We start from the raw sequence: 14,279 nt of genomic DNA, 5'->3' as shown, positions 1-14,279 counted from the left end.
CTACTTGCATAAATTACTATAATGATTACAAAAAGGTCATTACCTAACAATCATTCCTTTGATATTTGTTAGCATTTACTGTAGAAAAGAACTTTCTCTTCTATTTACTTATTTTCAGTATGAACTCATAGATTTCTTTTTTATTTAATAGGTTATAATCCATAATAAGTTCTGTCATTATTAGTTTTGCTTTGAACACTGTCCTGGATTTGACCAGTGGAAATGTCTTCAAGGAGCTGGTCAGTGGCACCTTATTTTTCTGGCACAACAGTATGTTTCAAACTCAGATGATTCCTGCGTCAACCTCGTAATTAGCCAATTCTAAAGGGGCCTCAATTCTGGGTATATTTTAAGATTGTCCAGTAGAAAAGTGATTGAGTGTGAGAGATAAGAGTCTAGGATGACTTTCTAAATTTTTATGTGAACACCTGGAGAGTTGGCATCAACTGAGATTAGCAAGCCTGCGAGTTACAACAGCTCTATGTACTTTCTAGGGGAGGGGAGATAAGACATTCACTTTAGGGCAAGTTCATTTGAAACATCAAATAAACTTCCAAAGAGATGTCAAAGGGGCAACTATATATGAGAGTCTGGTGCCCAGGCTAAAGATACAAATTTGGGAATCCTTGACATATAGATGATATGATACTTAAGCCATGAAACTGGATAAGATCACCGAGAGGATGCACACACATACACTGCAGAAGACCAAGTACTAGGTAAGGGGCCTCTTATGTAAAAAGATGAAGAGTTGTCAAAGATGGAATAGGAAATTCTAGTGAGGAAGAGCGAAACCAAGGCAGAATGAAGTCTTATAGGCAAGTGAAAAAAAGATGAGGAAAAGGATATGCCGACTGAGACAACTGAGAACTGCCCACTGATACTGGCATGGCTGACTATTAGAACATAAGCTCAAAATCGGCAGTTTTGATTTGTTTTGTTCAATGACATAACCCAGGTACTCAGAAAAGATCCTGGACAAGTATAAACACTCAATAAATATTTACTGAATGAATGAATGAATGAATGAACATGGAGGTCTTCGCTGACCCTAACAAAAAAAGTTTTGGAGGAGTGAATGAGGGGCATCCTAACTGAAGTGGGTTTGAAAAATATGACAGGAGAGAAACTAAAGACAGTGTTAAGAGCTTGTCAGAGGAACTCTGCTGCAAAACAAAGAGACATGGAGCTCCAAGCTGACTGGGAAATAAGACAGAAAAAGATTTTTTTAAGATGGGAGAAACAAAAGCATGTTTCTGTAGCTAATAATCCAATAGAGAGGGAAAAACTGATATAAGAGAGGAAAGACTTCCTAGGGCAATGTCCTTGAGCAGGTAAGAGAATGATAGAATAAAACCTTGGATTGCAAGTAACTCGTTCAGCAAGTGTTCTGCAAGACAAGCAAACATTTCTAATAAACTTTAACTTAATAAATGAGCGATGTCTTGCAATACAAGTAGTACATGATGCCAAATGTCACATGACCACAACTGAGCCAATGGTCTTGAAATTGACTTTGATACACAAGTGCTTTGGATTACAAGCATGCATCTGGAACAAATTATGCTTACAGCCAAGGTTTTACCATATTAAATTATAGATAGTAAACAATCTCATCAATTCCTGCAACTCGTACCAATTATAGGAAAATGTCATACTCAATCCCTGCTTTTTAAGTGCCTTGAAGTAACATACCACCTGTTTGAATGAAGCCTGTTAATTTTACTAGGAAAATCATTTCAGTTCTGTACTTCATCATCTTTGTGTATTACGGTTGAGTATACAAACCTCCAATGCATTGATTTTCTAAATTATTCAGCACTATGTTGCTACTACTCCTCTACCTTTAAGAAATCTATTACAATTTCTAGATCACTTCTTAGTCTTCAAAAATAACTCAATTACTTGCAGGCTAGAATTTATTGATTCAAGATGATAGAACTTCTAACAAAGGATTAGGCTAAATCCTAACGATTTTTTAGTGTGGATGAAGCTGATTCTTCACTTAATCTGATTACAAAAACACTAGCATTAGTTTAGTGCTACCATCAAAGCACATACACTTTTTTATTTACATTTCTTATGCAAATCTACATTTTGCTTTTTTTTACTTCAACTGTTTGCCAGCGCTAATGATACATTTAGAGAAATGAGCAATTCACATTTTCAAAAGGATGTGATTAAACATGTCATCTAACTTTAATTTCTTAGGTGGCTTATGATTTAAACTCCTAAATGTCCTGAACAACTTTTTTTTGGGTTTAGGTGTGTTGTGGGGGGGAGGGGGGGGCTGGCTTCTTTCTGTTCCTATTCACCCTTTCCTCAGCACCCAATAAACAAGAAAGTCTTATTGAATTGTAAGATTAGAAAAACTGTAATAAAAGTAAAAATTTCTTATTATAAATTTTACTTATAATTTCAATTAGAGAATGAGGGGACTGTAGTTTATTAAGGTTCTCCATGTGACTGTGATATGCTGTGCTTACTGTACTCTCCCATCTCTGGTTAAGAAACACTGGCTTCAGAAAAAACAATTTCCCTTTATATAATGATAAATGATTTCTTAAGCAATGCCTCTCAAATTTTAAGGTACACTGGGGTGCCTGGGTGGCTCAGTCAGTTAAGTGTCCGACTTCGGCTCAGGTCATGATCTCAGTTTGTGGGTTTGAGCCCCGCATCGAGCTCTATGCTGACAGCGAGCTCAGAGCCTGGAGCCTGTTTCAGATTCTGTGTCTCCCTCTCTCTCTGACCCTCCTTTGCTCACGATGTCTCTCTCTCTCAGAAATAAATAAAACATTAAAAAAAATTTTAATGTGTATTATGAATTATCTAGAGATCTTGTTCAAATGAGAATTTTGATTTAGTAAATTGTGTGGGGCCTGGGTTTCTAGAATTCCTTAGAAGCTTCCAGGTGATGCTGATACTCCGGGTCTGTAGATGTTTGAGGAGCAAGGTTCTACAGAATAATCACATTTTCATTTGCGTGAGACTATTTATTTTCAGAAGACAGAATGATAAAGCAAGTTTTCAATTACTCATCAATGTTTTATATACACTGTTGATTAAACCCAGGCAAATTCTTGTTTCCAAAAATATCCTATCCTTGTCTACTCCCTGTAAGTGTAGAAATAGGGAATGAAAAGTAATAAAAGCAAATTGTACAAGTATAGTGAATTTCCACTATCTATTGTTTGGGTTTATTTACATCATTGTTCCCTTAAACTGACCTAGAAAATAGCAAGCCAAATATAGAGAATCAAATGCATATTACTTAAAAAAGAATTAAGATATAGATCATATCTATTATTAGATAATATTTCACAATTTGCTTTAAAAAAAAAGCAAAGACCATAGTTTAAAGAAAGACAATGACTAAATATAGTGTATTTCTTTAAGAGTTTATTTTTTTCCTCCAATTTTTACTGAATTGTTTGAAAATGAAATCTTGTTTAGCAATGTTTATAAACTAAAATTGATTTTTAAAGTATCCTGCCACTTTTCAAAATTAATATTGGGTAGCAGTAACACTACATTATACTTGTTTAAACCACCTGGGAAAAAATTATAAGACGTTTTGAAAATAATTATATAAATTTACCTGCTCCTGGATGTTTAGAAATTATAGCTTTAGCCAACACTGTGCCTAGTAGCTTTGAAACTGAAATCCGCACATCATAATTGGAACCTTCAAAGGACTTAAAACATAGTGTGGCTACACTATCCAGGTCTGTACTCCACATAAAGATGGCTTCCTTCTGAAGTTCAAGGAGACACTATTTAATTGGAAAAACAGACATTAGTGAAAAACAAAATGTTAACTGTCAGGTTTAGAGCTATAGAAGTTGTAGAAACTATCAAGATCTAACAAAAATAATATACAAATTTAAAGTGTCTAAACAATGACTGCAGTAAGTAGACAAAAAGTAAGTACTTATACTACATTAAGGCATGCTAATTTCTGTGGAGGACCTCAACACTCGGTCTGGATCCTTAGAAGACTAGACTACCTTAGTGTTATTCTGTTCCTAGCTTGCAAAAAGTGACGTATTCAAAAGAAATTAAAATGTCAAAATCTAAATCCTAGACTCAAAAAAAAAAGGAGTAAGAACAAATCTCTTTCAAATAATGTAAACTTTACACATAAACTTTAGTTTACAAAATTACAGAGAAGAAGCATGGTAGAGTGAAAGGAATACTTAAGAGTTTGGTAACCTGAATTCCCCATGATTCAAAAATGTGCTGTGAACTACTTGAAGAACCTTGGGAAATTCATCAAATTCCCTGGGCCTCAGTTTCGTCATATGCTAACAAAAAATTAATCCCAGTGGATTGCCAAGCTTGAAGCTCTACGATCATGTGGCTGTAAGCTAATTTAATTTTCTTTATATTTATTTTGAGAAATTCTGCTTATTAGACCATTTTACCTTTGCAGCAGCACAACGAACAGCCATGGATCTATCTGTTAAGCAGGATTTAGCAGCTTTATAAACATCCCTGTGGCAAGGTGTAGCAGCAGCTCCCAGTCCATTTAATATATTTTGAAGACTCAGCATAATCTCATATCGACCTTGAGACTACCAAAAAGAAGAAATTTAAACAGGAAGAAAAGAAAGAAATTCACTGTGAAAAGCAGCATTAAGCTCAAAACTTATCTCCCATATTAGTGAAACACTTAGCTATCCGTATACAAATAAACCCATCAGACATCAAGATACATTAACAGCTGTTATTTTATGAACTGTTTACTATTTAAAGAGTGTTATTTGTAAATATTACATTTCAACATGATACAAAGGGTTGATGTGAAGATTAAATGAAATTTATCAAGAGTGCCTAGCACAAAGCTTGCGTGTTAAGCATTCAATAAATGGTTGTTGTTAGGGGTGCTTTGGTGGCTCAGTCAGCTGAATGTCTGACTTCCGCTCAGGTCATGATCTCATGATCTCATATGCTAGCAAAAAGCCCACAGACCTGTGGGTTCGAGCCCAGCGTCGGGCTCTGTGCTGACAGCTAAGAGCCTAGAGCCTACTTCGGATTCTGTGTCTCCCTCTCTCTCTTCCCTTCCTTTCCCCTGTGCTCTATCTCTCACTGCTTCTCAAAAATAAATAAACAAATAAACAAATAGTTGCTGTTAATGAGGTACCTAGCAGCTAGGTGTCCTTGGACAAAACTGTTTCTTCACCTGTTAATTGGATGTATTCACCTCAAAGGCTATTCTGGAGATCAAACAAGTTACTCCATGCAAAGTACTTAGAATAGTACTTGACCGATAGTAAATGCTCAGTAGATTTGATAGCTATTAATATCATTTATTGAACCATATAGTTTAACTCAGAGGACAAAAGTCTAGGCTTTAGACTTAAAAAGAATTGGATCTGAATCTTCGCTCTGACCCTTAGTACCTATGTGACTTTAAGCTGTTCCTAATTATTTCTCCGTCTATCATATAAAGATAAGATGAACCCTACAGAGCCAATATGAGAAGTAAATAAGCCCTTGTGGGGTAAACATTCACCACAGTGCCAGGCACATAGTAAACAAAACAAAAAAAAATAGTAGCTGCTCATGTTACTGACGCTTTACTAAATGCCCCAAATGATTTCTATATCCCAGGAAGTTAAAGGTCAACAGTTGAGAGAAGGCAAGATCAACATCAAGTATCATTTTCATAGGAATATTATTTATTTTGTTCAAAGGAGCACAATAGTGAATAATTACAGGTGTACATAACAAAATGGGTCTAAGGTGAAGCCTCCGAACTTTCTTCCTATCCCAGCTTTATGCTATTACCGAAGGCTATGGATCAAAGGTGGGAACCCTTTTGATATATCCAACATGTTGTGGTACCTGATCAACTAAATCATAAAGGCAAAAATAAGAAGAAATAAAATCCTTAGCAATAACTTTTAAATTTCAGAAACCTATACAGCAATTCTGTTAACTATGGGGCCTAAAAAGATGACAGCTTAACTAATGGAGTGAAGTGGGAAAGAAGTTTAAAGTAGCCACTCCCTGGGGCGCCTGGGTGGCTTAGTCGGTTAAGCGTCCGACTTTCACTTAGGTCATGATCTCGCGGTTCGTGGGTTCGAGCCCCGCGTCGGGCTCTGTGCTGACTGCCGGCTCAGAGCCTGGAGCCTGTTTCAGAGCCTGTGACTCCCTCTCTCTCTGACCCTCCCCTGCTCACGCTGTCTCTCTCTCTCTCTCCTAGAAATAAATAAAACATTAAAAAAAAAAATTTTAATAAAGTGGCCACTCCCTGCTAGATGAGTTCTTACAAACTTTTCTGTTAACAAAAAAAAAAAGATTAAAGATGCTAACAATCTCTTCTGCTAAATCACTTTCTTCAATCTTTCAGCAAACTACTGCTTAGAAGTGAATTCCTGAGTAGATTCTATCACCAGTTTTATGTTATGGGGATCACTTCTTATAGTTCTTGAATCAACTATGTTCTCTTTTTTAAGATTTTATTTTTTTAAGTAACATATATACCCAACATGTGGTTTGAACTCATAACCCTGAGATCGCCAGTTGCATGTGCTACTCTGACTGAGACAGGCTGGTACCCTACATCAGCCATATTTCTCTCAAAATTGAGCATATTTTACATTTGAACTTTCCAATGTTTTATCTTGGTGCATTAAAAAAAAAAAATTGTGCTTAAATAGACAGCATTTTTATATATTATTTCCGAGCTGTTTTCTAGACTTCTTTTCTAGGTAAAGTTAAGACAGGAACTGGTATGATATTTTTACATTAAGAATTTTTTTGTTTATTTTTAGGGGCGCTTGGGTGGCTGAGCTGGTTGAGCCTCCACTTTGGCGCAGGTCATGATCTCACGTTGCATGGGTTCAAGCCCTGCATCAGGCTCTGTGCTGACAATTCAAAGCCTGGAACCTACTTTGGACTCTGGGTCTCCCTTTCTCTGCCCCTCCCCTGCTCATGCTCTCTCTCTCAAAAATAAATAAATATGTTTAAAAAATAAAGTTTATTTTTATTTATTTTGAGAGAGAGAGAGTAAGTGGAGGAGGGGCAAAGAGAGAGGGAGACAGAATCCCAAGAGCATTCCACACTGTTAGCACAGAAGCCAATGTGGCACTGGAACTCGCGAACCCTGAGATCATGATCTGAGCCAAAATTAAGAGTCAGACACTTAACAAACTGAGCCATCCTGGTGCCTCTGATGTTTTAATTTATATATATATATATATATATTTATATCTTTTTTCCTTCTTTCCTTTCTTCCTTTCACTTGCTTTTGCCCCTGATGTTTTTATGTTTAGAGGTGCTAGGCTATCCTTAAATATTAGGGACCAAAGATTTAAAAGTTTTAATAAACAAATATATAAATGCTTTAATTTCAAAACTTACTGGTGAAAGTATGGTTAGGAAGAGATTATAGTATCTTGGGAGTCAAATGAAGAGACAGTTAAAAAAACAAAGGGTATTGTACAGCAGTAAAAAAAAAACAAAGGGTATTGTACAGCAGTAAATGATCACAAATCACTAATGCTAAGGCTGAGAATATATTCCCCTGGAAACTAAAAGGTCATCTAGATCCTGGTCATACTTACATCCTCCATGTTCTTTCCCAACCTGATTAAATTCCTTACTCCTTTCTGACGCTGGTATAATACTATTCCATCCATCAGGTATCTAGTGGTTACCAACTATGTAACTGAGTCCTTACTGACAAACCCTTGCTGTAGTACTAGTAAATAGTATTAGGGTAAAGGTGATGTGAGAGGAAGAAGCAGGGATGGGTCTGCCAGAGAAACACCTTAGTTTTTGCCTATCCGAATTTATCTAAAATCGTGTATTATTGATTTCCTAATAAAGTTTCAATATATCAAGTACATATATGTTATCTCCTAGAAATATTTTTTATGGAAACTTTATATACATACCTATGTATGCCTGTCATAAGTAAAGAAATTTTACTGGTTCAAGAACTCATAAAACCTATAAAATACTGCCTTTTTATTCTTTGGTTGAATTTGCAGTTGGTTACTCACCTCTGCACTCTTCATAGCTTTAAGAATATTCCCCACTGTATCGGTAAAGGTGTTAACCAGTATTCTACCCAACTTCTTGTACAAGGAACCCAAACATACCACAGCAGCACTGAAACAGCATTTAAATTAGAAATTAGTCATTAGTGAAAAAACAGGAATAAAAAAATCTTAGACTCTTAAGGGTAACTAATTTTACCTTTAAAGGATAATATTGCCCAGAATCGACTCTACTGTTAAATCCTAAGGAATGACACTTGCATGAATATCAAATAATTATACTTTCAATAACAAGAATTTTAAAAAGATGTATCTGCAAATAATCTAAACCTCAGACCAAAGATTCCATTCCCTCAAATTTTTCCAAAGTAATTTTTCATAAAACTGACCTTAATATATCAAAGATAATCTTAAAGATAAAAGTTAAGTAAAATAGAAAATAATGTTCTTATCAATTCTGAAGTCTGAGCCCTGTATGGGAAGATATATCCTGTTATAAGCTAAAAGATCAAAAAAAATATCTGCAAAATAACTACTGTGGAACCATACATGGCAAATTGTCTTCTCTAAAATAACAGATGAAAAAAGGAACTGAATCCTACAGAGAAAGAAGCTAAGCTGTTTTTTCAGGAGCTCAGAAGAGTATTTTTCAATATGGCATTTACTATTAATTTTTACCAATAAGAACTAATAAATTTTTTTTAAGTTTTATTTATTTTTGAGAGAGAAATTGAGACAGTATGAACAGTGGAGGGTCAGAGAGAGAGGGAGACACAGAAACCAAAACAGGCTCCAGGCGTTGAGCTAGCTGCCAGCACAGAGCCTGATGCGGGGCTCAAACCCACGAACCATGAGATTATGACCTGAGCTGAAGTCGGACACTTAACCGACTGAGGCACCCAGGTGCCCCAAGAACTAATAAATTTAAAGAACACCCAAGACGTGGAGAATTTAAAATCTCTTTTTCTTAAACACTCAACTGATAAAATTTTGTGTTATGTATTTTTGAAACTTTTTTTATAATTGACATATATTAGCTTCAGGTGTACAACATAGTGATTTGAGAATTATAAATATTACAAAATGCTCAATACAGTAAGTGCAGTCACCATCCGTCACCATACAAAAATATTACAATATTACTCTGTTCCCTATGATGTGCTTTTCATCTCTGTGACTTATTTTTATAACTGCAAGTCTGTACCTCTTAATCCCCTTCACGTATTCCACCTGTCCCCCACCTAGCCCCTTTTTCTGGTAACCACAAGTTCATGTTCTATATTTATGAGTCTTCAACTGCTAAATTTTTAGAGAGAGTTTTGACTCCCAAATCAAGACTTTAAATATGCCTAAAATATTTTTTAGAATAGTCAATGGAAAAATGTCAAATGTTTTTAAAACTCAGATTTTAAAAAATGAGTGAAATAATTTGTATTCAGTTTGGGTTCTTTAGAGAAATGATACAAGGAAGCACTACTTTGTTTTATGTTCAGTTTTAATATTTAACTTACAGTTTAGTGGGAAGATAACTTGGAGAATCATCTTTGCTACGAATAAGATCATTACATTTATCGATTGTCTCATAAACAGAGAATGTGTCTCCAATACTATAAAGAATGCCTAGATTTTTGGCCAGGAGTTTACGGGTAGGAGGTCCTGGAGAGCTGTTCAACAAAGACAGGAGCTGTTCTACCAGAGTCTTCTGTTTCTCCTTCACATCGCTCTAGAAAAGAAGGTCACAAAAAGACAATTCAAAGTCAACATAATTACATGTAATCCTCTAATACGATTTTTCTTTCATATATTTAAGAATTAAAAACTCCAAAAGAATGCAAAATTATTTTGACTAAAAATTACAGATCAGTTGGTGGTGTAGTCATCACACCACATGAACAGGTAGTTTGTTGCCCTGAGGATACCTCTAAAACATAATTTCTGGGCTAAAATACACCGGAGTCTCTGTGAAGAAAAACAAGGGCACTACTTCTTCTAGATCTTTCTCTAGCGAAATGTAGAGCAAAGGTGTATTCTAACTAGAGGTTCTTTGTTATTAAGCCTCTGATATATGTATATGTATAGCAGCAATGTATCACCAGATATTACCAGAGTTGACCTTGTCATGAACGATTATCTTTTTTACTCAGATGTTTTTAAAGTTTAGTGCAATTTTCTTTTTGCAAGCTTATGCATCTAAATGCCAGTAATGTTACTCCATTTTACTTGTCTGCTCTCTGAAAACGGAGTACAGAGTATCATTAGAGTAGTAATGGTATTCAGGTTCTAACTAAGGTCTAAGCTTCCTTAGTATATGGATTTCTGCCTAAAATTCCAAATGTTTCCACAAGTGGTGTCTTTGCACTGTTTTTGCATTGCATATGGTATTGTGAAACATCCTCATTTTTAGTAGGAGAAGTATGCAGAAGTACTAAGGTGCAAAACCACCTCACATGGCTCAGTGAATTAGTCACTCCAATATGGCAAAATGTTAACAAATGCTGAATATAGGTGAAAAGCATGAGTGTTTCTTTTTTTTGGTACTTATTTCTTAAGCTTAATAGAGAATATGTTTACTAAGAGACTTTTCAATTCACATTCTCCTTAAAGAGCTCACAAGTTTTTAAAACTCCCATTTTAATATTTAGCAATATCTTACACAAGAGCTTCATGCATATGAAGGTGAAGAAGATAATGAAAATGAAATCTAAAAAATGTGGTTCATAGTTAGTACTTTATATTTCTATACATATTTTTAAGTTATAATATAAAAAATATTGGCTGATTTCTTCCTGCTTTTTGAAAGAACAAACTTCTTGTAAGATTTCATTACAAACTCTTAATTTGAAAGCTAATTTAGGTTATTCTGGACAGAACTAGAAAAGAAAACCAAGCGAACTAAACATTATCTAGCACTTAAAAGAAAACCCACCAAAAAACAGTTTTTGCATTTTTACCCACCCTGCTGGTTGCCAGCAAGAGCTTCTCCAAATATCTCAACCAATCAAAAATAAACTCTGCCTTCTGAACTTCACCTAGTTGATTATATGCTTCTTCATTCAGCAATAAGCTATGAGCTAATTCCATTCCTTGCAGAAATTCTCCTAGCTGGTCACAATTCTTCTCATTAAACTTCAGTCGATATACCTAAGGAAAAAAATCTATAATAGAGGAAAAGAACATATTTTAAAAGGAGAGTAAAGAAGGGCGGAAATGGTGGGGGAAAAGGAGAGAGGCAAACCATGAGAGACTCTTGAATGCTGACAAAAACTGAGGACTGATGGATGTGGGAGGGAGGGGGGATGGGCATGGAGGAGGGCACTTTGGGGATGAGCACTGAGTGTTATGTGGAAAATAATTTGACAATAAACTATTTGTAAAAAAAAAAAAAAAAAGCAATCATAATACTGAATCTTTCACAGAAAGCACAAAGCATAATTAATGTGGAGATATTCTTTTTTACAGCTCTAGGGTGAAACTGGGAAATACTAATACTAAACTCTTAATAATGACACAAAATCCACCTTTGATTCCTCCTTTAGAGAGCAGACAAAACAGACATTCAGGCGTTATTGACATTTAGATACAAAAACTTGCTAAACAGAAGAGAAACTTCATTAAAGTTATGTAAATTTTTAGGTTATGCTACTCAAGTATTAGTTTTCCATTTTCTTTGTAGGATAAATACCCTTTTATTAAATAAAATGGGTCGTGGGTACATACCAACAAATGACCAAACGATCAGACCTCCTACTAAAATTCTATAATACATCTCCCTGGGCACATATTCTGTCATTAACTGGAGACTTATGACATAAAAGGACTTATTCCTATTAGCATCTGTTCCCCTAGCCTAATAAAGACTCTGTGTAGCTTGAGGCTAGGAGTTTTAGGCAAAAGTCTTATCTCTATTGGAATAGTCTCCTTATTTCTGTGAGCCTTGTGAAAGTAAAGTCCTATTTTTGAAGGTATGGATGGATGCTGGATGGATGAATGGATGTCGCCCAGGGACTGCAGCAATAAAGATCCTATCTGTTCTGACCCACATCCAAAGTAGCCTTCACTTCTGCTGTAGCAAATTAAAAAAGACAGAGAAGATTTTGTCTGTTTGTTTGTTCTTAATTCATGAAAATGTTCTGGGCATACACTTTTCAGAACATGAATAACAGGTAAATGCACACACATACACATACACTTGTAAGATGACATTGTGATTACAGATTTTTTTTAATTTTTAGCTCAAATTTATAGTAGTAAAGCAGTGTGTTTGCAACTCATTTTTTGAAAGATTTTTAAAACTGCTTACTTATTTTTGAGAGACAGAGAGCAGGGGAGGGCAGAGAAAGAAGGAGACACAGAATCTGAAGCAGGCTCCAGGCTCTGAGCTATCAGCACAGAGCTGGATGCAGGGCTCGAACCCACAAGACTGAGAGACAATGATCAGAGCTGAAGTCTGTGACGCTCAACTGACTGAACCATTCAGGTGCCCCTGCAACTCATTTTTGAATAAGTAAATCAATTAGCCATAAAATACTGTAAAAATGTTAACAGCTTTATGTAGATGGTGGGTATGTGAATGGTCATTTCATTATTCTTCATTTTTTCTGTATGTTTTTTAAAAAATCACAATAAAAAGTTGTAAAAATTGTTTAAGAAATGAAGAAACACACAAGCAGGACACCTGGCAGGCTAAGTGGTAGAGCATAAGACTCTTAATCTTGGGATCCTGAGTTCGAGTCATACTTTGAGGGCAGAGTTTATTTTAAATTTTTTTTAAATGGAAAAGTTTAAGAAAAAAACACACAAGCTGATTTGAAAAAAATAATCAGGGTGCCTGGGTGGCTCAATCAGTTTAGCGTCTGACTTCAACTTAAGTCATGATCTCACAGTTCATGAGTTTGAGCCCCATGATAGGCTCTCTGTTACCAGGGCAGAGCCTGCTTTGGATACTGTCTCCCTCTCTCTCTCTGTTCCTCCCCTGCTCACACACATTCGCTTGCTCTCTCTCTCTCTCTCAAAAATAAACATACATTTAAAAAAATCATCACTACTACTTATAGGAGAGACAATTATTATCAAGAACACTAAATAGGGAAGGCGCCTGTTCAATAATGTATCAAAAATAAATTTGATATATTATAAAACTCCCAGCTAAACAGAAACAGGTAATTAGAATTGCATGGAAATACAGATAGAATGCTACAGATAATTAAGCTAAGATATTTTAATACACAGCTCATATCCCCCAAAACAAATCTCAGTCTTTTATAGAGAAACCAAAGAGGCATTAGAGAAAAGTAAAGATTTATTAGAAAATCAGATGGGAGACCTGGGAAAGGCTTTTCTTTCCTTCATTTTTTTACTCCCAGAGAGTTTACTGATATAAAATTATCTAGAGTTTCAGATCATCATAATTATTATAAACCTGAAAACAGCCTCCTTAAAAAGACAGTAGTCACAAACTGGTATCCTGTTGGCCAAATTTAGCCTGCGACATATCAGTGGAAAAAATGACTTACTAACATTTAAACATAAGATTCTACACAAAAACCTGAGTCTATATCCCCATACAGCAAAAAATGGCTCAATCTAAGAGAGGGACTCTCCAGCAGACCACAGCTGCCACATGGCTTGCTTTATTCACTTACATTACTTGCCGACTTCTTCAGGTATGTTGTGAACTCCTACTCTTTATCTTGCTGTGTCCCTCTGGCTTGGGCTAATATTCTAGATTCTGACTATGATATTGCCCCAAGTCCAAAAGGCAGTTTTTACCAACCCGCACCCAGTAAGCCCGTGTGCTGCTTTAGCCATCTGGGTTGTCCCCTACCAATGAGTCCTGCCTGTCTGCTGGATACCACCCATAGTCTGTACAGACAGTCCTCTTAAAAAAAAAAAAAAAAAAAAAAAGTATTAGATTATTGTTGGAAATGTCAATTTTAAGGAACAAGAACAATATAAGCAATTATGCCAACAAATTCACTTTTACAGAGACATGAATTTTTAAAGACTTGTTTAAAAAACTCTCCTTGGGGCACCTGGGTGGCTTAGTTAAGTGTCTGACTTCAGCTCAGGTCATGATGTCATCGTGGTTCATGGGTTCAAGCCCCGCATTGGGCTCTGTGCTGACAGCATGGAGCCTGCTTTGGATCCTCTGTCTCCCTCTCTATCTGCCCCTCCTCTGTACTCTCTCTCAAAAATAAATAAACTTAGTAAAAAAAATTTTTAAACCTTCCTTAAATTATCGAAGCCACCTGACCAAAATACATACAATTA

At 35.7% G+C, this 14,279-nt stretch overlaps 1 protein-coding gene across 7 annotated transcripts in view; it reads right to left on the bottom strand.

Annotated features, from left to right (window-relative positions):
• The window catches only part of HEATR5A (HEAT repeat containing 5A), a 117,430-nt gene that overhangs the window by 91,709 nt on the left and 11,442 nt on the right, over positions 1-14,279 (bottom strand). For 6 of the 7 annotated variants that reach the window (XM_039247134.1, XM_039247136.1, XM_039247138.1 and 3 more), the window contains exons 2-6: positions 10,965-11,164; positions 9,521-9,732; positions 8,013-8,121; positions 4,425-4,574; positions 3,599-3,773 (exon numbers count right to left, since the gene is read on the bottom strand). In XM_039247134.1, coding sequence (XP_039103065.1) covers positions 3,599-3,773; positions 4,425-4,574; positions 8,013-8,121; positions 9,521-9,732; positions 10,965-11,090 — 772 coding nt within the window. In that variant the 5' untranslated portion in view covers positions 11,091-11,164. Of the gene's footprint in view, positions 1-3,598; positions 3,774-4,424; positions 4,575-8,012; positions 8,122-9,520; positions 9,733-10,964; positions 11,165-14,279 lie in introns of those variants that run through there. The other variant, XM_039247139.1, reaches the window with a different exon arrangement.

The sequence above is a fragment of the Hyaena hyaena genome, unplaced genomic scaffold, assembly GCF_003009895.1.
Source record: "Hyaena hyaena isolate Hyena2069 unplaced genomic scaffold, ASM300989v1 scaffold_291, whole genome shotgun sequence".
NCBI classification, from domain to species: Eukaryota; Metazoa; Chordata; class Mammalia; order Carnivora; family Hyaenidae; genus Hyaena; species Hyaena hyaena.
The sequence above is the reverse complement of the archived record's forward strand: the minus strand, read 5'-3'. Positions and strand labels throughout refer to the sequence as shown.